General features: G+C 41.4%; 1 protein-coding gene across 1 annotated transcript in view; it reads right to left on the reverse strand.

Moving 5' to 3' along the window:
- Positions 1 to 1,697: 1,697 nt before the first annotated feature.
- Positions 1,698 to 26,473, reverse strand: part of Sec24a (SEC24 homolog A, COPII coat complex component) — a 59,896-nt gene continuing 35,120 nt past the window's right edge. Inside the window, exons 10-23 of the mRNA XM_059270495.1 lie at positions 26,122 to 26,234; positions 23,540 to 23,658; positions 19,610 to 19,665; positions 18,337 to 18,543; positions 17,207 to 17,327; positions 15,416 to 15,574; positions 14,543 to 14,716; positions 11,422 to 11,532; positions 9,923 to 10,098; positions 8,047 to 8,184; positions 5,208 to 5,312; positions 4,864 to 4,956; positions 3,649 to 3,752; positions 1,698 to 2,120 (exon numbers count right to left, since the gene is read on the reverse strand). Of these exons, the coding sequence (XP_059126478.1) occupies positions 2,006 to 2,120; positions 3,649 to 3,752; positions 4,864 to 4,956; positions 5,208 to 5,312; positions 8,047 to 8,184; positions 9,923 to 10,098; positions 11,422 to 11,532; positions 14,543 to 14,716; positions 15,416 to 15,574; positions 17,207 to 17,327; positions 18,337 to 18,543; positions 19,610 to 19,665; positions 23,540 to 23,658; positions 26,122 to 26,234 (1,791 nt within the window). The 3' untranslated portion in view covers positions 1,698 to 2,005. The remainder of the gene's footprint in view (positions 2,121 to 3,648; positions 3,753 to 4,863; positions 4,957 to 5,207; positions 5,313 to 8,046; positions 8,185 to 9,922; positions 10,099 to 11,421; positions 11,533 to 14,542; positions 14,717 to 15,415; positions 15,575 to 17,206; positions 17,328 to 18,336; positions 18,544 to 19,609; positions 19,666 to 23,539; positions 23,659 to 26,121; positions 26,235 to 26,473) is intronic.

Below are 26,473 nucleotides of genomic sequence, written 5' to 3' on the forward strand. Positions count from 1 at the left end.
AAATAGTTATGTTTTTATAACTGTTATAAAATTACTCTGGATTGCACATTACATGATATCTAAAATAAAATTTAAAGTAAATTTGTGAAATAACTAACCAAGCAGGTGCTAGCTAATAAGGGTCAGACTCACTCACTCAGGGAAGGACTGAGGCACAAGGAAGGTTTCCCTAGGAGTGCAACGTTTCCCTCTGGAAGATTCCTTACTACAAAGAAAGACCCTACAAATACCAACATTTAAAAATCACATTAAAAAGAGAACTTCAGTTCATTTAAAGGAACATCAGTACATAATGGCTGTTTCTTAAAAAGAGGGGGAAATTATATAAATTTAATTGGTTATAGTTTGAAAAGTGCTTCTCAATAATGAAGCAGCTTTCAAGAGAAATTTGGTTCAGTGTACTAATATTTTTAATCATCCCTTTTGAGACAAAGTCTGGCTGGTCTGGCACTTGCTATATGTAGCCCAGGCTAACAATTCTCTGGCCTTGGCCTCTCTAGTACCAGGTTAGGGGCATGTACCATCATGTCTGGCTTGTAATTTAAAAAGAACCTTAACACTGTCATTCTCATGAAGCACAGTTATTCGGAAGCAGCTGGCAAACAGTAGTTGTATACTCCAGGGACCTGCTGCTTCCCTTCCCAGGAGTTCAAGTCAGCCCATGTAGGTGTAAACCTGAAAGTTACTATTTCATTGGTGATCACGTGAGACCAGGATTGTAAACACATTTCTAACCTATGAAAACAAAAAACAGAAAAAAATCTCTTCATTAAGTATTACACACAAACATCATTGAAGTTCTTACAAGACAAGGTGAACCTGTGAAAACTAAGCCAAACTCTTAAAAACACATCACAGCACTTTAAATACACATGGATAATTTACCTATTTGTAAACAGAAGCCATCTGATAGTCTGACTGTAATAATCCTCTAACTGAATCAAAACAAGCAGTCTTTAGAGCATGTTCAGAAATCAAGTTTCTTTTATAACTTTAATATGATGAATTTGTACAATCTTAATATCCACCAACTCAAACAGCAGCATTCATACTTTAGCAGGTTTTAACATCCCAGAATATGAGTGGCTTCCAATGTGATTATTAAACTCCTTAGAGAAACATTGATGCACTCTGAGATAGCATTTATAGAACCTTTAACTGCTTTCACTCTCATTTTTCCAAAATACTTTAACTTTTTATCAGCCACAGCAGAAATGTCCCAAACAAAAACCCACTCGGAATCCAGATAACCCAAATTTCCCCGCTGTTATCATTGCCAGTCCCGATATACTTATGAAGACAGCTCTAATTCTATCATGGCAGAATAAAACAGCAGAAAATCACCTAATTACAGTTTTCACCTCAAATTAAAGTGACTTTGTTCAAGTAGAGAGAATACTGATGACTTTAAAGCTTGACAGTTCCTTTACACTCTTCCCAAGCAAGGCCAGAGCTGGTTTACTCCAGTCTTTGTTAACATGATCCCTTTCCTTCCTTAAAAAGAAGGGTGGGGGCGGGGCAAGAAACATAAAGAGAATGGATTCTAGCTTTTCTACTGTCTGTTGACTTTCAGATTTTCCAATTTAAAAAAGATCATTATTGATAGATTTGAAACTTCCCTGCAACACTTAGTTTTGTGAGGTTTTTAAATGTAGCAGCCAAAAACTCAGAAAAATAAAAAAAATGAGAACTAGAAATGCAGAACACGGAAGTCTTTATTTTATAAAATGTACTTTGCCTCTGCAGTACTGACTCATCTCAATCTGTAACAACTCAAACATAGTTGACAGCAAAGGAAAAAAAAGGCTTCCAATCTATTTTGATTTGAAAGTACAGTATTTTGGAGTTGCACATCTGACTCTCTGCTGTGGTCCTTTATTTGCTATAGTTGTTGAAATCACAGTGAAACATCTTAATCATCACATTTGTTCACAATCTAAAGGAGGAGAGAAGGTACTGCGTTCTCAGGAACTCTGCACTGATTCCTCAGCAGCCCCGGGTCTCTTCACTTGTTCACTTGCTGCTGTATGTGCAGGAGGAATTCATAATAAGACAGTGCGGATTCCGTTCTGTCTTCTACCAGGTTCTGAAGGAAGGCTCCTTTCATCGGACTCTCCTCCCTTAGAAATAAAAGGCAAGAGTGTTCATGTACGTTAGATACAGAAGATAAACCGTGGAATTTTTTTCATAGGCTATTGATTTACTGTGGTAATTAAAATAGTTTTGACCACATAAATAGCTGTGCCTAGGGGCTGGAGAGAAGGTTCAGTGGTTTAGAGCACTTGCTGTTCTTACAGAAGAGCTGGGCTCATTTGGTTTCTAGCACCTACATGGTGGATCACAACTGCCTCTACGTCCAGTTCTAGAGAAGCCAGTGCCCTCTTCTGACTTCCAAGGGCACCAGGTATGCACACGGTACACATACATACATATAGGCAAAACACCTATGCCGTGAAATGTTATTTTGACTAGGCAAAGATGTGTTACATTTGTTTATGCTCAGACTATTACTTGAACTGTGTAAAGGTGTGCTACTTTTGTTTATGCTGCATTTGTTTAATTATGTAAAGATGTGTTGCATCTGTTTCATCTTGCCTGCCTAAGGTACCTGATTGGTCTAATAAAAAGCGGAACGGCCAATAGCTAGGCAGGAGAGGATAGGCAGGGCTGCCAGGCAGAGAGAATAAACAGAGAGAGAAAGAGAGAGACATGCCCCGGGGCAAGAAGCCAGGCAGGCAACTGTCAGTAAGCCAGACACAGAGATAGCAAGAAAATAAGAAAAGGTAAAAAGCCCTGAGGCAAAAGGTAGATAAAGAGAAAAAGGTTAATTTAAGTTAAAAGAGATAGCCGGAAACAAGCATAAGGTAGGCGGAGCATTCAAAACTAATAATAAGTCTCCATGTCATGATTTGGAAGCTGGCTGGGTGGCAGACCCAAAGAAAAAGTCTGGTACACACCTATCCTGGAACTTGTTTTTTAGACTAGGCTGGCCTCAAACTCAAATATTGGCCTGTCTCTGCCTCCTGAGTGCTAAGATTAAAGGCATGTACCACCATGCCCAGTGAAAGTTTAGTAATTCTAATAATTGGTTATCATGAATAGTTGATGACTATTTATTGAAAAGAATTAAATTTTATTCTTCCATATTATTTTTATTTCATTTTATTATTTATTTTGGTTCATTTTATTATTTATTTATTAAGATAGGGTTTCTCTGTGTAGCCGAGGCTGGCCTGGAACTCGCTCTGTAGACCAGCATTCCGGAGGCAGAGGCAGGTAGATCTCTGTGAGTTTGAGATCAGCCTGGTTTACAGAGCAAGTTCCAGGACAGCCAGGGCTGTTACACAGATACCTGGTCTCATGTAGTCCAGGCTGACTTTGGACTCATTCTAACTGAGGATGAACTTAAACTGATGCTCCTGTCTCCACCTTTCGAGTGCTGGCCTCACAAGCATGTGTCACCATGCACTGTTTTATATTGTGCTGGGGACTGAACCCTGAGATGCTACATAAGATTCTACCAACTAAGCTACATCCCCGACCCTCCTATGTTCTTTTAAAAGGTTTACTTACAAATTAGGTCATACACATACTAAACATGTCCTCGTAAGGCCAGACATTAATTGACAGATTAAAAATCTGACTTACCTGATTACATAGAGTATTGGGAAAAATGGCCTCTGTTCTCTAAGCCACGAGATGAAAGCTATTGTTCTGGCAGATTCTGGTGTATCAAGTTCTGGAAGGTCGGTCTGTTAAACAAAACTCCAATTAGTGTTATTATCGACTGTGTAGTCTGAAGCATTCTTCAGATTTTAAATTTAATAATCAGCTGATTTTGTTGAATAACCAAGTGACTATTTTGGGCTTTGAAGTAATTTTGTCTCTGTTGCAAATACTCCGCTTTGCCATTGCCATACTGAAGTGAATGGATATGTTGTGTTGTGTTGTGTTGTGTTGCAATAAAGTCCTAATTACAGAACAAGTGGCAGGCTCTTGGACCCAATTTGTACAGTCTTGATCTAGGAAAACCTCCCAGCTCTTCACTTCATAATAAAATTTAGAATCAACTGACTCATCTGGGTAGTTATTACTAATATGACCGTTTCCTTACTTTATTACTTAAAATGCCTATTCATTCAGTCCAGTAGTTTTGCTCAAGAACTAAAAGCTAAAATCCTAGCTATAATCTTCTTTTAAAAGATTATTTATTGGGGCTGGAGAGATGGCTCAACAGTTAAGGGCACTGGCTGCTCTTCCAGAGGTCCTGAGTTCAATTCCCAGCAACCACATGGTGGCTCACAACCATCTGAAATGAGATCTGGTGCCCTCTTCTGGCCTGCAGGGATGTGTGCAGGCAGAACACTGTATACATAATAAATAAATAAATCTTAAAAAAAAAAAAAAAAAAAAAAGCCGGGCGGTGGTGGCGCACGCCTTTAATCCCAGCACTCGGGAGGCAGAGCCAGGTGGATCTCTGTGAGTTCGAGGCCAGCCCGGGCTACCAAGTGAGTTCCAGGAAAAGGCGCAAAGCTACACAGAGAAACCCTGTCTCGAAAAACAAAAAACAAAAAACAAAAAAAAAAAAAAAAAAAAAAGACAAGAGAGGCTGAGGCACAAGGATCCCTCTGAGTCCTAGGACCACAGATAACCCTGAGCAATACAGCAAGATCCTCCTGCCTAGAAACGCACCCAAACCGAACCATAAAATGAGCACTTACAGTTGAGAGATACCATCTGTGAGGATAGTAACTCTGGAAGCAACTTGGAGTATTAATTTCTGACTTGAAAACGGGGTTCATGTTTTTGCCATATTTAAAATGTGCTTTAAATTTCCTATGATTACCAACATAAAAAGCTTACCATCATCTGTGGAATTGATGCATAGTTTTGAACTCCCAGAACTTGGCTGAGAAAATTCTGTGCACAATTTTTTCCAACCCAAAGCATCAGTACCTGCAAACAAGAATATGCTGTTTTGAGAGGCAGCCTAATAGTGAGTCTGGCACCTTTACCACTGGTTATGTTTAAAAAGTCTAAAGGATAAGCATGCTTAGCGAGACGTACAGAGAACTACTATACATCGAGAAACTGGAGGCTGCAGGGAGAATGGCCAACGCTAACATACAGATTAAAGGCAGCTGAAGCCAAGTGCTAAGGAGGCTCAGTAGCACATTGAGCTCATCAGGCTGAGTAAATCCACTCACCGAGCCTGCATCCATGAGGAAAGCTCCATCTCTGCTCAACTTCTCCACCGAGAGCTGAAGAATGGGGGGCTGAGGTATGGTTCTGTCATTGATATTGAGAGCTCCCTGAAGAAGGAAGCAAAGAGTGAGGTTTATAGATACAGGTAACACACAGACACAATATATATATTTGCATATGTACATGTATATGGCATGTGTTCACATGTGCCTAGGTACATGGGCATATACGTGTGCGCCTGTGTACAAGCTCACAATTGGTGTTGGATGCCTTTTACTTTATTAAGGCAGTCTTTTGCTTAACCTGGAGCTCACCAATTCCAGATAACTAGCTAGCTGTAAGTTATCTGGAATCCTTGTTCCAAGGATCTGCTGCCTGTCTTCAGAGTGATGGAATTACAGCTGGCTGCCATGTCTGCTTCTTGTTTTTTATGCATGCCCTGCTTTTCATGTGGGTTCTGAAATCTGGTCCTCATGCTTCCACAATAAGCATTTTATCCTTTGAGCCAAACCCTCAGCCTCAGTGCTTTTTGGAGAAAGGGTCTGATATAGCCCAGGCTGGCCTCAAACTTCTTATATAGCTGAAGATGATCTTGAACTTCTGATTGTCCTGCCTCCTCTTCTTAAATTTTGAAATTACTGGCATGTGATACCATGCCCAGCTCTTTAGAGCTATAGTTAAATGACAAATATAATTAAATGAATTTGACTTCTCAGAGCTTAGACTTTAATTAGATGAATCAATTATCCATGGCAAAGATGGAGTAATATGTATATTAAACAAAGCCACTGTGACTCTAATAACTGAAATCAAATATCTGATCCTATTTATTTCTTGTGTGTGTAGCCAGAAGTTACTGGCACATGTCTTTTCCATTACTCTCCATCTTATTCTTTGAGACCAGCTCTCAATGAACCCAGAGTCAACCCAATGTTGACTCAGTTAGCTGGCTGGCCAGCACTTTCCAGGGATCCTCCTGCCTTTGTTTCCCAGTGCTGGGGTTACAGACCCATGCTGTCCTCCTCTGCTTTCATACCAGTGCTGGGTACTACCTCAGGTCCTCACCTTTGTGCAGCAAGCACCTTCCCAGCAATCATCTCTCCAGTCTAGTCCCACCTTTTGTTGCTGTTTTTATAGTTTATTATTATTATTTTTTATGTGCATTGGTGTTTTGCCTGCATGCATGTCTGTGTGCGGGTGTCAGAAGCACTAGAACTGGAGTTACAGACAGTTGTGAGCTGCCATGTGGGAGCTGGGAATTGAACCTGGGTCCTCTGGAAGAGCAGCCAGAAGAGCAACTCTTAAGTTGCTGAGCCATCTCTCCAGCCCCCCCTTTTTGTTTCTTGACCAGATCGTTAGGTCCAAGCTGGCTGCCAGCTTTCTATGTAGCTAAAGGTAACCTTGGACTTCTTTTCTGATCCTCCTGCCTCAATATCCCAAGTACTGGGACAGCAGGTATGAGCCATCACGATGGGTTTATGCAGGGCTCACTAGGGAACCCAGGCTTCATGCATGCTGGGCAAGCATTCTACCAACTGAGTACATCCTCAGCTCCAAGTTTTTGGTTTTGAGAGAGCCAGGCAGGCCTGGAACTCCCTTTATAGTTCGGGTTAGTCTTCAACTCCTGATCCACCATGCAAGTGCTAGGATTAGATATGTACCACCAAGCCTGGCTTTTTAACTATTATTAAAAGAAATAAATTCAATGAATATAATGCATAGTGAACAGATAAGTGACAGTAATGAATACAAACCAAATCTAGAATTTAGTTACTAATAATATACTAATTAATTTTCTCTGTTCTTTCTTTTTGAGAGAAGTTCTCTCTATGAAGCCTGGTCTGTCCTGGACCATGTCACGTAGACCAGACTGGCTTTGAAATCATAGAGACTGCCTGCTTCTGCCTCTTGAGTGTTGGGATTAAAAGTATGCACTACTACTCCCAACAATTTTGTTTTCTTGAATTTTACAAATGTAATATAGTTTTGTATTTACTTTAAAATGTTTTGGATTTTGTTTTGAGATAGGGTCTGTTTCCAGGCTGTTTCAAACTCATATGCTCAAGTGGTCCTCCTGCTTCAGTCTCCCAAAGTCATTGAACTAGAGACATAAGACACACACACACACACACACACACACACACACACACACACACACACACATATATAAAATATATATGGCTACCACCCAGCTAACTAGAAAATTAAACATTAGGGGAGATTGGCTAGGGTATATTATAAGAATCTTCTGTGCTGGCTATCTTATGTCAACTTGGCACAGCCTAGTCATTCGAGAAGAGGGAACCTACTTAACTGAGAAAATGCCCCCACCAGATTGGCTTGTGGGACACTTTTCTCAATTAGTGAGTGATATGAGAGTAGCCCAGTTGTGGGCAGTGGTCTTGGGGTGTGTAAGAAAGCAGGCTGAGCAAACATCAGGAGCAAGCCAGTAAGCAGCACCCCTCCCTGGCCTTCCCATCAGACCTGCCTTGAGTTCCTGCTCTAACTTCTCTGCATGATGAACTACCAACTACTAGCTGAAATAAACCTTTTCCTTGTCAAGTTGCCTTTGGTCATTGTGTTTTAGCACAGCAACAGAAACTGAGACACCTTCTATAGCATATCTGTAACTTATCTTTAAATCCAAAACTAGAGAAAGAGAGAATTGTCTTAGAAAACTTAAAGTCACCATTTTCTGGAACTTCCCTAAAAATCAAAGTTTCTGTATATTTACCTATAAAAAAAACCAAAGATTTAAGTAACAAACTCTCACTTCCATACTGAATATAATTAGGCTTAACAATTTTCAGAAGAAGCCACAGAACGAGGAGTTGATCTTACCTCATCTGAGAGGTTGTCAACTCTATACAAACTGGGGTGTGTTGTGAGCATAAGGTGAACTAAGGGCTGGTTTTTCACTTGACACATGGCAAAAATTCGTTCATCTAGACGTGCATTCGTCCCAGTCTGGAAAGACTTCTGTAACAAAGCAAAAACCATACCCCCCAATATTAAAAAAAGACAGGATTTTGTAAATGTCAGTTGCTCAAAGATCTTCAGACAGAATTAGCAAATTTATCATAAATTATCCCTTGAAAATATCTTTTAAGAAGTCATGTACTAAAGTGTTCCAATTGGTGGAAAGGAGTACAGGCAGGGAACAATGAGCCAAGTGTGAGCAGAAAGCCTCTCAAGGCAGCTCAGGTGAGCAGGCATCTGCTGGCACACTCAGGAGAAACACTGACAGCCGCGGCTTCCCCTCACCGCACCTAACTCAGACTGTCACACGTCACTCATTGAGGAGTGTGTGCTTGGTGTTCGTCTGTGCTCACCATCCCAAAGAACCCAGGCCAGCTTTTTATGCCCAGGACAACTGCACTTGTGGGGCTGCCATTAATCAGCACGTGTTGAAAGCTGGTGGCCTAGGTGACTGTGATAGAGGCTTTGCTGGTACAGCGTGAGAAAGAGTTTAGTGAGTTACTTCATCTGTAAATATAAAGTAATAGGAACTTAAGAGATAGCTCAGTGGTTAAGAGCACTGGCTGGTCTTGCAAAAGACCCAGATTAGGTTCCCAGCACACATATGACAGCTCACAACTATCCATAACCGGTCCTAAAAGATGTTATCTTTTTCTGACCTCCATAGGCACCAGGTACACATGCAAGCAAAACACCCAGGCATATAAAATAAAACAAATTTAAAACAAAGTATAAAATAAATAATCACTGCATATATAGTTACAGGTGAAATGATTCACTAAAATCTTTTTCATTTATTTAGTGTCTATTACATACTAGGTGCTGGGACTAAATAGTGAATAAAAAAATACAAAGATCTTTGTGTTCATGGTTTACTTCCTATAAAAGGAGAAATAAAATCGGTGTAACATCTTGGGATGCAGAGGCAGGTGGACCTCTGTGAGTTCAAGACCAGCCTGGTCTACAAAGCGAGCTCTAGGACATTGAGGGCTACATAGTGACACCCTGTCTCAACAACAAAAAAGGGAAAACTAATGAATAAGCAAACTATGCGGTCAGTGATACGGGCATAAAAAAACCACAGAGGGGTGAGGAATGAGGGGAGTCACGTGCTGTGAGATGGGCGGGGCTGACAGTGCTGCAGTCACACAGGTGAGCTGGCGTTGAATCAAGTGACAGTACAGAAAAAGGCTTTCTAGACAAGAGCCTGGGTTGTAAAGACTTCTAGGACTTCCAGAACTGCATGCAAGCTGGGCATGCCCAGGCACTTCACTCATACTGTGCACACCCAGGACTCTCCTGTCTCACTAACACTGCCCCCACCCCCCCACCAGTATCTTCATTCTTTCCACTCCTCGGTCTCTACCAACTGTCATTCTGCTCTTTGAGTCCGTGTGCTCATTTCTAAGCTTCTGGTATGAGTGAGAACAAGCAGTACACATGTGGTTTCTTATACCAACAGCACAATTTCCAAGTCTTTCTTTAGAAAGCTAGTTATCATTTGAATTTGTGGTCACAACATCGAATCCTTGACAAGTGAGTTATCTCTTACATGTGAGGCACTTGCATTAAATTATCCATAAATTTCTCTGGCTATAAATCCCTTCAATGCTCCAATAAATGATAGGGTTCCCATCCTCAGAAAATTTAACTGGTTTAAAGCTACTTACACAACATTTAGGATTTCAAGGAATAAACAGCTTTTTAACATTCTTACTGTGCTAGTCTGTCTTCTCACCTGTTTAAGGAGAGCCAACACAAAAAGAGGGAAGAGCCTCAAAGAGAAAGGAACCATGAGGCCTGGCTGCTGGCCACTCAGGACTGAAGAGCGGTAAGCTGAGAGAGAGTCGATGACAGCGTTCACCAAAGCATCCCGGGCATCACTCAGGCTGGCAGTCACTGACCTGTCAACGGCTAGTGAGGGAGAGGAGGGACAAGAAAGACACGGGACAGGAAGTTGGTGAGTCTACTGGAAAGGACAAAGTAACAAAACAGATCTCTCTCTCTCTCTCTCTCTCTCTCTCTCTGTCTCTCTCTGTCTCTCTCTGTCTCTCTCTCTCACACACACACACACACACACACACACACACACACACACACACACACTGGTTTGCAGGAGTCAGTTCTCTTTCCATCATGTGAGTTCAGGGACTGAACTCAGGTAGTCAGGCTGGTTGGCAAATACCTTTACCTGTCAAGACATCATGCTGGCCCAAAGAATTCCACCCCCCGCCCCCCAAGTCAGGGTTTCTCTGTGCAACAGTCCTGGTTGTCCTGGAACTCCATTTGTAGATCAGGCAGGCCTTGAACTCAGAGATCTGCCTGCCTCTCTCTCCCAGGTGTTGGGATTAAATGTATGCACCACCATGCATAATGGCCCAATGAATTTTTTTCATAGCAGATTTAAGCAAGGTCATGAACATAATATGTTTGAAAATAACATATGTTTAGTTTTTTTAATGTCAAATTTGATTCCAACTCTTTATAGCCAAATGCCTTGAAACCCCAGATGGGGTCATGTAACTGAATGTTGGGGATTAAAAAAAAATCTGGCACTAGCAAAAGGTTTTTGAAGTTGGAGCAAACAGAAGTTAATACAAACACACACACAACAAACTCAAGGTGTTTCTGGGAACGTTCAGCCGTGTTGCACTGTGTGAACTTTGCTGCTGTAGCCTCTACTCTGAACACACAGCTGAACTACTGAGACCTGAGACCTCTGGGCTCAGATCCAGGTCCTGTGTGTAATGGATGGCAGTGTTGTACAAACACGGTTTTTTGCTCTTCTAAGACACAACGGTTTAATTAGGAAGAATGCACATTCAATACTTTTCTGTCCTGCTTCAACATATAAGTAGCTTTGGATTGTATTATATTAGAATGTTTCATTTTTAAAAACTGTTGTTTGAGTTGCTGAGTTGTGTTTCATAAAACGTTGTTAAATGAGTTAATCTTTTTTTTCCCCTCGAGACAGAGTTTCTCTGTATAGCTTTGCACCTTTCCTGGAACTCACTCTGTAGCCCAGGTTGGCCTCGAACTCACAGAGATCTACCTGGTTCTGCCTCCCGAGTGCTGGGATTAAAGGCGTGCACCACTGCCACCCAGAGGACCTTTTCATTGAAAAAGACACACACTCAAACATCGAAACGTCTAAGGTAACAACTTTAGGTAAAACTAGAACACATGTATGTGTTTAATGGTATGATGTAAAATATTTAAACAGATAACAATTCTTACCCATATTGGCCAATAATCCTGAAATTGCTTGAACATCAGCTCCAAGAAAGACTTCATTCAGGGTGGAAACTACTGGCAAACACAAAGTATGGACACGAATTCTTCTTTCACCTTTAGGGGAAAAATACAATAGCTATTTTCTTTTTTAAAGAATATTTTTTTCCATTAAAAAATATTTATCGATTAAGTCTGAGAATAACATCTGCGAGTTGGCTCTCTCCTCATGGGCATCAGGGATCAAATTTATGTCATCAGGTTTGGTGACAGAAACCTTTACCTGCTGAGCCACCTTGCCAGCCCCTAAAATCATTTCTTTTTGCACTTATGACCAAGAAGGTCACATAGAAAGCAGGGATAGCACCACAAAATATCAGAAGATATACGGTAATGATAAAAACTCCTCTAAGTTATTACTAAATAGACAGCAGAAATTGTAGTTGAACGCTGATAATATGCTAAGCCTTTTCTCTTGTTCTCTCCTGAATAGGATCAAGACACAGGCCAGGCAGGGCTCCAACTCACAATCCTACTCTGTCAGCTTCCTGACTGCTAAGATTAGAGAGGCACACAACTATGCCTAACCAATTCCCTGCCTTCTAAAAGTTTTATTTTTCCTCATGTTTCTTTTTCTTTCTTTTCTTTTCTTTTCTTTCTTTTTCTTTTTTTTTTTTTTTTTTTGGTTTTTCGAGACAGGGTTTCTCTGTGTGGTTCTGGAGCCTGTCCTGGATCTCACTTTGTAGACCAGGCTGGCCTTGAACTCACAGAGATCCACCTGGTTCTGCCTCCCAAGATTAAAGGCGTGTGCCACCACTGCCCGGCTTAGTTTTATTTATTTGTATTTTATGAGTGTTTCGCCTGCATGTATGTCAGGGTACCATATCTGTTTGGTTCCAGGAAAGGACATGGGACCCCTTGGAACTAGAGTTACAGATACTTATGAGCTGTCATGTGGGTACTGGAAACTGAACCTGGGTCCTCTGGAAGAACAATCAATGCTTTTTGTTTGTTTTTTGTTTTGTTTTTTGTTTCAGAGACAGGGCTTCACTGTGTAGCCTGGTTGTCCTGGACCTCACTCTGTAGACTCTCAGAGATCCTCCCGCCTCCGCCTCCTGAGTGCTGGTACTAAAGGCGTGCGCCACCACCGCTGGCGCAGTCAATGAGCCACCTCTCCAGCAGCAATTTATAAATATTAAAAACTATTTTTTAGAGTTATTTATTTTTTTGTGTATAAATATTTTACCTGCATGTATATATGTATACCAAGTACAAACCTCGTGCCCTCAGATCAGAGAGGGTATTAGATCTTCTGGAAATGGAGTTTTGGGTGGTTGTGAGCCACCATGTGGGTGCTGGGCATCAAACCCAGGGCCTCTGCAAGAGCAACAAGCTCTCTAAACTGCTGAGCCATCTCTCCAGCCCCAGGTTTATATATATTCGTTTGGTTTGTTTTTTGAGACAGGGTCTCACTATGGAGCTCTGGCTGTTCTGGAATTCACTACTTAGATTAGGCTGAGCTGGGCGGTGGTGGCCTATGCCATTAATCCCAGCACTCGGAGGCAGAGCCAGGTGGATCTCTGTGAGTTTGAGGCCAGCCTGGTCTACACAGTGAGATCCAGGAAGGGAACTAAAATGACACAGAGAAACCCTGTCTTGAAAAACAAAACAAAACAAAACAAAAATTAGACCAGGCTGGCCTCAAACTCAGAGATCCACCTGCCTCTGCCTCCCAAGTGGTGGGATTAAAGGTGTGTGCCACCATGACCAGTATAATTTTTCAATCACGGGGGGAAAAAAATTTAAAAATGAATATCACAGTACCTTTTCTTTGGTAATCACAACAGCAATCAATTAATAAAAAGACCACTAGGAAAACCTCTGGGAAATACCAAATGCCAGATCTGTGGTTATTTTTAGTGCTGAGCATTGTGACCATAGCCTCTCACATGCTAAGTACATGTTCCACCACAAGTTATAACTCTAGCCTCATTAATCAATTATGTATTTTAGGCACAGTCTCATACATAGCCAAGGATGACTCTGATCGTCCTGCCTCCACTCCCAAGTGCTGGGATCACAGTGTGCATCATCATGTCTGCTTTATGCTGCACTGGGGATAGATCTGGACTTTGTGTACGCTTGAGCAAACAGGGCTACATCCCCAGCATAATAAAGGGAATTTTTTTTTTTTCTTTTAGACAGGGTCTGTATAGCCCTGGGTAGCCTTGAACACACAGGGATCTGCCTACCTTCCGCCTCCCATGTGCTGGGATTAAAGGCATGTACCACCAGGTTTTTTGTGTGCCCATGAATGTGTGTGTGTATTGGTATATCCAGGTGTACCATGCATGCACATGTGTAGGCCAGAGATTGACATCAGATGCCCTTCCTCAATCACTCTTCACCTTATGTATTAAGATACTCTCTCACTGGGCGGTGGTGGCACATGCCTTTAATCCCAGCACTCGGGAGGCAGAGGCAGGTGATCTCTGTGAGATTGAGGTCAGCCTGGGCTACAGAGCGAGATCCAGGACAGGCACCAAAACTACATAGAGAAACCCTGTCTCGAAAAACCAAAAAAAAAAAAAAAAAAAAAAAAAAAGATACTCTCTCATTTTAAGACTACAGCACCTTAGCACCTTTCCTTTAGTAATTACCCACACCACCAATGTCAGATCGGTGTTATTATTTTTGGTACTGAGTATTTAGTCCAGGATCTCACAATTTAGAGTGGCTGGTCAAGAAGGCCCCACATCTGCCTGTCTCTGGGATTTTTAAAGATTTACTGTTATTTTTATTTGTGTGTGTGTGTGTGTGTGTGTGTGTGTGTGTGTGTGTGTGTGTGTATGTTACATGTCTGTGGGTGCCCACAGAAGCCAGAAGGTGTAAGATCCCCTGGAGCGATAGGCAGTTGTAAACTGCCATAGGGACTGGGAACTGAAATTTGGGGCCTCTGGAAGAGCAGGAAGCATTGTTAACCACTGAACTATCTCTCCAGCCTAGAGAGAATTTTTTTTTTTTCTCGGAGCTGAAGACTGAACCCAGGGGGGCTGTAGAGTGAGACCTTGTCTTAAAAACCAGGGCAGTCATATTTCTGTGAGGATAAATGCAAACAAAAGCGTACCTTTACTTGACGTATATAAGAGTGCTGACTGGAAAGAGACTAGCTGAGTGTCAGCGAGGTTCTCTTCCACTGACATCTGCACAGCATACCCAGCATCTGGGTTGACATTGGGAAGAGACAGTAAGTCTGTAGAGCGGACGAAGAAGTTCCCATGGAAAGTGTGAATGGAAAGACCTAGAAATGAGAAATGATCACCATGACTGCTACGTGTTTACTTTTTCTTTACGCATTCTTTTACTTTTACTTCATGAATTTTCTTTGGAGATGTGGCCTCTTTAAAACAAAACAAAACAAAGCTGAAATAACACACATGGCATAAAATTCACCATTTTAATGCACACAGTTCAGTAGTTTTAAATACATTCACAATATTCTCTATGTTTTAAAGATTCATTGTTATCATTTTAAACTATGTGCACGTGTGTGTCTATGTGTGGGTTTGTACCCATGACTGCTGAGCCATTTCTCTAGCCCCAATATTCCCTGTTTATGATAGTTTTTTCCTGTTAATTGCATATTGTACAATTTCACATCCTAAAACTCAGCAATGTATCTGTGCAGAGTAAATCCAGTGTGATACATATTTTTTTTTAAACTTTATTTTAAACTGATGCTGAGTTCAGGTTACTTTTTTTTTTAAAATAATTTATTTAACTTTATTTTATGTACACTGGTGTGAAGGTGTCAGATCTCTTGGAACTGGAGTTACAGACAGTTGTGAGCTGCCATGTGAATGCTGGGAATTGAACTCAGGTCCTCTGGAGGAACAGCCAGTGTTCCTAACTCCTGAGCCATCTCTCCAGCCCATGATACCTATTTTTACTGTATTAAAAACAACATGAAGTCCCCTGAGGGAAATAAAAGTGTTCCCACCTTTGGTGCACCGGATCCTCATGACTGCCTCAAATCCAATCTTCCGAGTGAGGTATCTCTGTAGCTCCTTCTGGAATTTCTGCACTTGGACTGGATTGTGTTGATGATGGTAAGAGGGATAGTAATAAACACTGCCTGCTGAGTACCGAGAAATACAGCCTGGAAGAGAACACAAGCTCTTTTTACTCACCCTGTCATCGTGTGTGTGTGTGTGTGTGTGTGTGTGTGTGTGTGTGTGTGTGTGTGTGATATATTATAGATATCTATATACATATATTACAAGTTTCTTATTTTATTTATTTATTTATTATGTATACAGTGTTCTGCCTGCATGTCAGAAGAGGGCACCAAATTTCATTACAGATGGTTGTGAGCCACCATGTGGGTACTGGGAATTGAACTCAGGACCTCTGGAAGAGCAGTAAGTGCTCTTAACCTCTGAGCCATCTCTCTAGCCCTTATTACAAATTTTTAAAGACTTATTGTTATTATTAAACTATGTGCAAGTATGTGTTGGATTTGTACATGTGGGTACAGGTACCTACAGAGGCCAGAGACATCAAATTCTCGGGAGCTGGAGTTATAGGTAGTTGTGAGCCACAACGTGGTGCTGGTAACATAACTTGAGTTATGTTATAGATCTCTCTCTCTCTCTCTCTCTCTCTCTCTCTCTCTCTCTCTCTCTCTCTCCACACACACACACACACACACACACACACACACCTTAGCCTCTCAATACACTCCTTAAAATAGTAACTACTGCCGGGCGGTGGTGGCGCACGCCTTTAATCCCAGCACTCGGGAGGCAGAGCCAGGCGGATCTCTGTGAGTTCGAGGCCAGCCTGGGCTACCAAGTGAGTTCCAGGAAAGGCGCAAAGCTACACAGAGAAACCCTGTCTCGAAAAACAAAACAAAACAAAACAAAACAACAAAAAAATAGTAGCTAACACTTCATATCAAAGTAACTGCACACATTTTTCTCTGACTTCTCAAGGTACCGTCAAAAAGAATATTTTACTCCTTTATAATAGTGTTATAGCAAGCAATTTCTCTATTTTCCTTACACTAAGCTAAGAGTAGAATGCCAGTGGTAATGGTGTATGATTTTACTCCCAGTACTTGGGAGGCAGAGGCAAGTAGATCTTTGTGAGTTTGGGGCTGGCCGGGTCTACACATAGTGAGCTCCAGGACAGTTAGGGCTCTGTAGAGAGACCCTGTCTTCCAAAAAAAAAAAAAAAAAAAAAAAAAAAGAGCATCAAGTTTTAACAGATTAAACTGACTGATAACCAGGGTGGCCAGGCATGGTGGCACATGTCTATGGTTCCAGCTACCCAAGGGGTTGGTTGGAGTGTGTAAGGGTAGGAGCCGGAAGAGCTGAGACTACTTGCCAGGCATAGTAGCACACACCCTTAATCTCAGGAGACAGAGGCAGGTGGATCTGAGTTCCAGACCAGCCTGATCTGTATACAGAGTGGGTTCCAGGACAGCCAAGGCTACACTGAGAAATGCTGTCTCAGAAAAACAAAAACAAAAAATTTGGAGTAACACAGCAAGACCCCATTTCAAAAACAGAACATTATAACAACATCATTTTTACGTTCTTTTAGAAAAATCATTAAAAAAGAACTTGCTGCTGGGTGTGACAGAACAAGTCTGTCATTCCAGTGCTTGGGAGATGGCAGGACAATCCAGAGCTCAAGGTCATCCTCAGACCCAGAGAAGTTCAAGGTCACCCTGGGCTACCTGAGACCTGGTTTCAAAAAAAAAAAAAAAAGAAACGCAAGAACATACCTAGAGAAGCCAAATCAGAATACTGTCCACTGAGAAGGAATAAGTCAACAGCTGCCTGCTGGCCAGAACAGTCCAAGGCTAATTTCTTATAGAAGTCAGTGGATGGTGTCAGATGTATTTCCTATTAATTGTAGAATAGAAAGAGAAAATTTTAAATTCAACAAAAAAATGTAAATATATACTTAGGTATACCACAGTGTTAAAGCACGTTCTGAGGGCTTATATTTATTCTGTTTACTATTAAAAATATTTTAAAAAAAAAAAGAAAGAAAAGAAAAACCTCTAGTACATTAATTTTCTAAAAGACAAAGGTAATTACTATTTTAACTTTAGCCTACTAAATGTTCCATATGCTGGGGACATGCTAACAATTCATACATGGCATGTATTTAGTCCTTTCCGCTACCCTATGAGGTGAGCATTAGCATCTTCTCTTCATACACAAAGAAACAGAAGGATGTAATGAATCAGTTACTGAGGTCTAACCTCTAACAGGCAGCAGAATGTAGGCTGTCTGGCCAGGAATGACATGGGAACTATGTGGTAGACTTGCTTTTCTCTTATCTTTTGGGAAATGCAAATTCCTAACACACACACAGAGCTCAAAAGCAATCCCTGGCTCTTAGTCTACCAGATTATGACCATTTCTTTCTTTCTTTTTTGGTTTTTCATGACAGGGTTTCACTGTAGAGCTCTGGCTGTCCTGGAACTCACTCTGTAGACCAGGCTGGCCTCAAACTCACAGAGATCTACCTGCCTCTGCCTCCTGAGTGCTGGGACTAAAGGTGTGCGCCACCATCTCCGAGCTATTATGACCACTTCTAATGGTCATTTTGGTTCCACTTTGTCCCTAGCAAATGTATTCTCTTAGTCTTCCAGACTTTCTCATCAAAACCAGGTTAGATTTCTAAAAGCCTAAGATGTTAAAGATAATAAAGCACAGATGCATAAGGCAGGTAGAGAAAATAATAAAATAGTTATATGGACGAAACAGTGAAACTCTTTATTCATTACTTACAGTCCCTCCTCATCACAGTCAAACAATTAATAAAACAAACCAATGGAAAACAAGCTCTTAGGTCAAAGAAACAGCACCAGCACTGACCAGGCTATACCCCTGGTGATCTAACCTTAGCAGATGACCTTTGGTTGGGTTCCTCTCGTGGTTTCAGGGCTCCCACGCCAAGAGTTGGGAGCTGTGTTTGGAAAACAGACATTCGACCGCCAGTTGGTGACATCAGCTTAAATGCAGCCTGAAGTGCAGGACCCAAGGCACTCTGGGTCTCCAGCGTTTTAGTAAACATCTGTGGCAAACTTTTCAGTAAATCTTGGACAAGCTTGTGAAATAAAGCAAGAAAACTAAAAAATGTTACAATTAAATTTTTTTTCACAATAAATCATTATCTAATACAACAGACAGGACACTGAATCATGATGATGGTCAGAGAATCTATGGACACTACAAGAAACAATGAAGTCGGTCAATGACAAGAAAGCCATTTTAAGTAAACATTATAAATTGGCAAGCAAGACATCCAAACTGGGGCCTTACAGTTCTTGCACATGCAACAGTCCAGCAAGACTGTAAGTCCAGAATATATGCAAAAGAACCATCACAATTTAGAAATTTATCTATTTTAATGCCATGAAACATGGCTTTGTCCATCACCTTTACATACTTTATTCTCTTAAGTGAGTTTAACTCTTCCCTGTTGCAAAATCTAAGATATCCAGTAACAATGCCAACTAGTAGTATTACTAAAAAAGAAAAACAAAGTCAAAACCAACTGCCTAGTTAAGTTAGGTTGTACAGATAAAAGAGAATTAATGGGGAAAAATACTTTGTGCTACAGCACCGCCCCCACTGACAAGAGTGGGGAGCACAGACTTGCTAGGTGAATGTTATCCTACGCCATATATGCAGGTACAGGGTAGACAACATCCCCCGTTCAGACACATTCTGTTCACCTCTCACTGTATTATGTCATGGCAATTTCCAGGCAGGTAATAAGAGATTCTTCTGAACTGACCCAATGACACTCTGTGAATCAGAAAAGCAAAAGCACTGAGAGCAGCCTGGCTATGTGCTTCCGTGCAGTGCCCAGCAGTCTTCGTTCAGCATCCCTCCCTCTGCCCATCCGGCCTGTAGGCCAGGCCTCCTCGGTGCTCTTCCTTCTGGAAGAGGCTTGTCTTCCGCTCCACTACGGAGAATCAGCTGCCTTAGACTAAGAAACGATCAGTACAAGACTGATCTCAAGAACTGTCCATCTAATGAACTTAAACTAAGAGTAGATACAAAATGCTACATAGCCTAAAGACATCAAAGAAAAGCTAAATTTAAAGTTCATTTCAGAAATATGCATTCAGTGTTCAATTCAATATGGCAGGAAGGGAAGGCCTTACCTCTTTACTTTCATTTAAATTTACTAGCAAGTTCTCTGGCATGGGTATAAAAACATCTGAAAGAATAAAGAAGCATTCATTTTATTATTTATTTATCTTTTTTTTATTGTTATTGTTTTTTGAGATAGGATTACACTGTGTGGGCCTGGCTGCTCTGAACCTTTTTTTTTTTGGTTTTTCGAGACAGGGTTTCTCTGTGTAGTTATGCGCCTTTCCTGGAACTCACTTGGTAGTCCAGGCTGGCCTCGAACTCACAGAGATCCACCTGGCTCTGCCTCCCGAGTGCTGGGATTAAAGGCGTGAGCCACCACCGCCCGGCTGCTCTGAAACTTTTAATGTAGACCGGTTTGACCAGGAACTCACAAGAGATCTACCTGCCTCTGCCTCCCAAGTGCTAGGATTAACAATGTGTGGTTACTATACTTGTTAAAGACACTTTTTTAATATTAGAAAGACAGCTATGGGATTGGAGAGATGGCTCAGTGGTTAAGACCACTAGCCACTCTTCTAGAGGACCCAGGTTTAGTTCCCAGCACCCATATGGCTCACAATCATCTGTAATTCCAGTTCCAGAGGATCCAATACTACCTTCTGACCTCTGCAGACACTAGTTAACAGAACATACAAGTATGCTTTGTTTTTTTGTTTTTTGTTTTTTTCTCTAGACAAGGTCTCACTATGTAGCTCTGGCTATCCTGGAACTCACTCTGTAGACCAGGCTGGCCTTAAACTCAGTGACCCACCTGCCTCTGCTTCCTGAGTGCTGGGATTAAAGGCGTGCACCCAGCAAGAATGCTTTGTTTTTATCTGAAATAATAGTTTACTAATATATTCACTTGCAAGGCTGACGCTTCTTCATAAAGTAATTCCAAACCAGTGCCCTACTAATGGGACTACAAACGCAGGTGAACCAGAAGGTGCTCTCATCACTCTAGGTGAGCCTTGGAATATTTGTTCTTTCATTTACTCATTTGCTGGGCTGGCTGTTGTTTTGTTTTTCATTTTTAATGTGCATATGCTGTATACGCCAGGGCATAGGGGAGCCAGAAGACAACCTTGAGTAGCATCTTCAGAAATAGCATCCACTTCCTTTGAGACAAGATCTTTCATTGGTCTGGAGCTCACCAGGTAGGCTAGACTTGGGGGTCAGCGAGGCCCAGAGATCTGGTCTGAGTGTCTTTCAAGCACACCACACGTCTGACATTTTTAAGTTGGCTCTGGAGGTGGAACTCAGGTCCATGGGCTTTCAAGGCTAGCACTTTACTGGGAGAGCTCTCCTTAGGCCCTCATTGGGTTTGGAGACAGGGTCTGACTATGTAGCGCAAACTGACTTGGATCACCTTTCTGCTTCTGTCTCTCTAAAGCTAAGATCACAGGTGCGCACTACCATGTCCAGCTTATGAAACGCTGTTAAAAGAAAAACTCCTGCTCAAGGCCAGCCTAGAGCGCAAGAGACCTTGTCTGAAAACAAAAGTCTTTTACTCCATTATTACTTTTAGAACCTTCATTAAAATCCTTACTTTTTGATAAGTAAATATAGAAACTGTTTTTTTTTTTTTATAATTTTCCATGCACCTATGTTTTCTTCCCAGTTTGATTCCATCTAAGAGAAGGAATTTAATTCCTAAGAAAAATAAATTTTGAATGTACTCTCCACTTTGAATTCATTATTATTTAGGGTTGGATATAAGGCTCAGTGGTTGTTGCTCTTCCAGAGGAAACTAGTTCAAATCCCAGCACCCATGTCAGGAGCTCACAACTGTCTGTAACTCCAGCTTCAGGGGATTCAATGCCCTCTTCTAGCCCCTGCAGACATCAGCAGACACAGGGACACATACACATAGATAAAATAAATACTTTTTTTTTTTTTTTTTTTTTTTTCGAGACAGGGTTCCTCTGTGCAGCTTTGCGCCTTTCCTGGAACTCGCTCTGTAGATCAGGTTGGCCTCGAAATTACTGCCTCTGCCTCCCAGTGCTGGAATTAAAGTTGTGTGCCACCACCGCCCCGGCAATAAATACATTTTTTTTTTTTTTTTTTTTTTTTTTGGTTTTTCGAGACAGGGTTTCTCTGTGTAGCTTTGCGCCTTTCCTGGAACTCACTTGGTAGCCCAGGCTGGCCTCGAACTCACGGAGATCCACCTGGCTCTGCCTCCCGAGTGCTGGGATTAAAGGCGTGCGCCCCCACCGCCCGGCCAATAAATACATTTTTAAAAATTCATTATCAGGTATATAATTACCAATATTTTCTCTCCACCGTGGGCTGTTTTCTGTACACCACAGAGTATTCTCTGATGAACTGTGCCTTGTACATGTGAAGTGAGCACTCTTACTACTCAGTTACATCCCCAGCCACAAATATCCATGAAGACAGGGCTTTACTATATAATACTTCAAGCTGGTCTCAAGTTTCTGTAATACCTCCCAAAGGCTGGTATTACAGGCATATGCTTCCATACACACCAAAAATTTGTTTTTGTTTTTGAGACAAGGTCTCACATATTCCAGGCTGCTGTTGAATTCACTATGTAGCTGAGGATGAATTTGAACTTGGACTCCTGCCTTTTTTTTTTTTTTTTTTTTTTGGAGACAGGGCTTCACTGTGTAGCCCCAGCTGGCCTGGAACTTGGTATGTAGACCAGACTGAACTGGCCTTGAACTCACAGTGATCCAGCTGTCTCTGCCTTCCAAATGCTGGGTTGCCTCTGAGTGGTAAGTGCTGGGATTAATTATGTATTTTGTTTTTCCCTCTTACTGCCTGTGTTTGGGTGTTATTTATAGGAAGCCATTGTCAATTCAATCTTGAGAAGATTTTCACCAGGTTTTATATTTTTAATTCTTATCCTTTTTTTTTTTTTTTTTTTTTTTAAAGATAATGCTTCTCTACATAGCCCTGGATGTCCTGAAACTCACTATGTAGACCAGGCTAGCATGGAACTCAGTGGTCCACCTGCCTCTGCCTCTGGGTGCTGGAATTAAAGGTGTACTCCACCACACACAGCCTTTTTAAAAAAATATATTTTTAACTCAAGTTTACTTCTTTTTTTTTAAGGTTTATTTATTATGTATACAGTGTTTTGTCTGCACATATCCCTGCAAGCCAGAAGAGGGCACCAGATCTCATTACAGATGGTTGTGAGCCACCATGTAGTTGCTGGGAATTGAACTCAGGACCTTTTCCAGCCCTCAAGTTTACTTCTTTCCAGTTTTTTTTTTTTTTTTGGTTGGTTGTTGTTGTTTTTGAGACAGGGTCTCACTATTTATCCTTGGTTGCCCTGGCACTCAGAATGTAGACTAGGTTGACCCTAGACTGTAGTAATTCTCTTGTCTCCTTCTTCCAAGTGCTGGGACTACAAGCATGTGCTACCACATTTGGCTTACTTTAATCTTCTAAACAGCATAGTCTCTTTTGTGTGTCTAGCTTTCCCTCACTGAATAGCCTTGGAATCATAAATTAACTGTTTCCCTAGGGTCTATTTTTGAGCTTCAATATCTAGTTTTCTTCCCAGTCTATATTCAAGTTCCTTTGATTTGTTGTCTGTGTGGCACAGGGAGGAGCTCTCCTGCACAGCTCCACCCATGCCCTCAGGTACTTTTTTCACGGCTCCATCTCTCAGGTTCTAACACCAACTTGTCTTGCTCAGAAATCATTTCTCCCTCATAACCCTTTTGCTCTCTGATAAAATAAGAGATTGGACTTAAAGATTCTGAAAACTCCATCAATCTAGTATTTTTCTACTTAAGTGGTCCCCTCAGCCTGGCATGGTGGCACACAAGTTTAAGGCCAGCCTGAGTTATTCAGTGGGTTTGAGCTCTGAAAAACCAAGTTTTTCCTCCATTATACTAGAGTCATACCACACATTCCTGAGTCACCAAACACTCAGGAAAATTCTCTAGGCAGCTCAGTGAGTTTAAGTGTATAACAACACATACCGTCAATATCTGAAACTATTAGCATCTGAGGCTGGGAGAGACCTTCCTGAAGACTGTAGAAATGGATAGTGCTATCAAATGTTATGAAGCCGATTTTTGTCCTAGTGTTGCCAGGAAGCCTAGAAATAAATTCACAAGGAAGTTTTAATCAGTGTTCACAGACAGACAGACAGACACACACACACACACACACACACACACACACACACACACACACACTCTTTTTCTCTCTCTCTCTGCTAAGTGTCATATGTAAGCATCCAATGTAATAGTATTGAAAGTGGCCCAGCATAAACAGCCAATGTTTACCTGCCATGAAAACATTCTCAGCAGTTTACAATCAACTGCTTCTATATAAAGTTATAAATAATTTCTTGGCATATGTGAGCTTTTTAAAAACCTGAAAAATATGTACAAAACTGGGCCCGATTTCAAGTTATTTTCAAAAGAATAAATACTTCAGGGGCTGGGGATTTAGCTCAGTGGTGGAGAATGTGGCAGATAGGTGTAAGGTCCTTGGTTCAGTCTCCAGCACCACAGGAAAAAGAATGCTTTAAAAAGTTGTGATATAGCATTTTAAAATGCATTGTAGGAGCTGGAGAGATGGCTCAGTGGTTAAGAGCACCAACTACTCTTGCAGAGGACCCAGTTTAATTCCCAGCACCCACATGGCAGCTCACAGCTGTCTGTAACTCCAGTACTGGAGGATTGAATGTTCTCTTCTGACCTCCTCTGGCACCAGGCACACATATGATGCATATAAATACATGCAGGCAAAACACTCATCCACACATAAAAAAACAAATCTTAAAAAAAAGAAACTAAAATGCAATGTAAATTTAGCTACTGCATCTATTTAAATCAATTACATAAAACTTTTATATTATTTAATGCCTTTAAGAACAAAGAGGAGCAAAAGTATCTGTTTTAAAGGACCCAATATATGGAACAAAATTTCTTAGTGGCAAAGGAACTAGCTTCCAGCCTTTTCCATGCTTGGGTGACTTAATGGACCCTCTCAGCCACACACAATCCCCATATACAGCCTAGAACATGAGATACAAATACAGACAAGAACAAGAATGCCTTTTTGGCCAATGTGAAGGAGTTACTCAGTCTGTGATGAAATCTGACCTATGCATTTCTTATATTAAAAGTTCACACTAATTTTTATAAGTTCTATCATGTGTATATAACATTAAAAACATAGCTCTTTTAGCCAGGCATGGTTGTGCATGCCTTTAATTCTAGCAGTTGGGAGGCAGAGGCAGGCAGATCTCTGTGAGGTGAAGGCCAGTCTAGTCTACAGAGTGAGTTCCAGGACAGCCAGGACTGTTAAACAGAGAAACTCTGTCTTAAAGCCCCTCTCCACACTGAAAGTCAATGAAATGATTCCTAATGATACTTTGGCTATACTCATAGATGGGTGCCTGCCCAACTGTCATCAGAGAGACTTCACTCAGCAAGTTTTGTTTCCATTGATGGAAACAGATGGAGAGACCCACAGCCAAACATTAGGCAGAGCTCAGGGAAATCCTGCTGAAGAGGAGGAGGAAGGATTGTAGGAGCCAGAGGGGTCAAGAACACCATAAGAAAACCCACACAATCAACTAAACTGGACTCACAGGGGCTCCCAGAGCCTGAACTGACAACCAGGAAGTCTGCATGGGACTGACCTAGGCCCTCTGCATATATGTTACAGTTGTGTACCTTGGTCTTTTTCTGGGACTCCTAACACTGGGAGCAGGACTGTCTCTGACTTTGTTGAGTGTCTTTGGGACCCTTCCCTTCTAACCGGTTGCCTCGTTTAGGTTTAATAGAAGAGGAGGTGCCTAGTCTCACTGCAACTTGATATGTCATGGCTGGTTCATATCCATGGGGGTTGGGGGGGTTGCCCTTTTCTGAAGAGAAATGGAGGAGGAATGGATGGGAGGGCGGGGGAGACTAGGAGGAGGGAGGGGAAACTGTGGGGTCTAGATATAAAAACAAACAAACAAAAAACATATATAAACAAATAAATTAATTAAAAATCATATCATGACTAGGCACAGTGGCTCATGTCTGTAATGCCAGCACTCAAGAGGCTGAGGCAGAAAGACTGGTGAAAATGTGAGGCCAGCCTGAGCTACACAGTGAGTTTGAGGCCTGCCTTGACTACAGAGTAAGATCTTCTCCTTAAAGAGCCTTGAGGTATTTGAAGGTAAAATGATAGAAAAGGTGTGTGAAAGAGGATTACATGAAGCAGAAACAGCAGCATGTTGAAGGTGACAGGGGGGGAGTTCCTCAGATTCCTCTTCCCATTTACTCTAAGCAAGGCCTAAGCTAACCCCTTTAATCGGTCCTTTAGAACATAATTATGTATCTTTAAAACAAACCAACTGAGCCAGGCGGATCTCTGTGAGTTCGAGGCCAGCCTGGGCTACAGAGTGAGTTCAAGGAAAGGTGCAAAGCCACACAGAGAAACCCTGTCTCGGAAAAACAAAACAAAACAAAAAACCCAACAACAACAACAACAACAAAACCCTAACTGTTCATTTTGAAGACATTATCCATTTCAAATTAGGCTGAATTAAGACACTTACAGATCCAGATTGTCTAACAAACTCTGGCAAACAGAATTCAAGTATCCAGTTTCTATTGCGTTGTGAGATACGTCAAACACAAAAAGGTACACTGGAGGTTGTGGTGGTCGTAACTAGAGGAAAAAGAATTCAATTAAATATATCCAACAGCATTACATTTGAACTTATGTGTTGGGCTCACATACAGCAAAACTACAACACAAACACTATAAAGTGGAGGCAGCACTGAACCTCTTCCTTATTTATGGATTCCTCTTTCCATTTACTCTAGGCAAGGCCTAAGCTAACACATTCAAGTGGTCCCTTAGAACATAATTATGTACCTTTGAAAAAAACTGATTGTTCATTTTGA

The sequence above is a fragment of the Peromyscus eremicus genome, chromosome 8a (assembly GCF_949786415.1).
Source record: "Peromyscus eremicus chromosome 8a, PerEre_H2_v1, whole genome shotgun sequence".
Classification (NCBI taxonomy): domain Eukaryota; kingdom Metazoa; phylum Chordata; class Mammalia; order Rodentia; family Cricetidae; genus Peromyscus; species Peromyscus eremicus.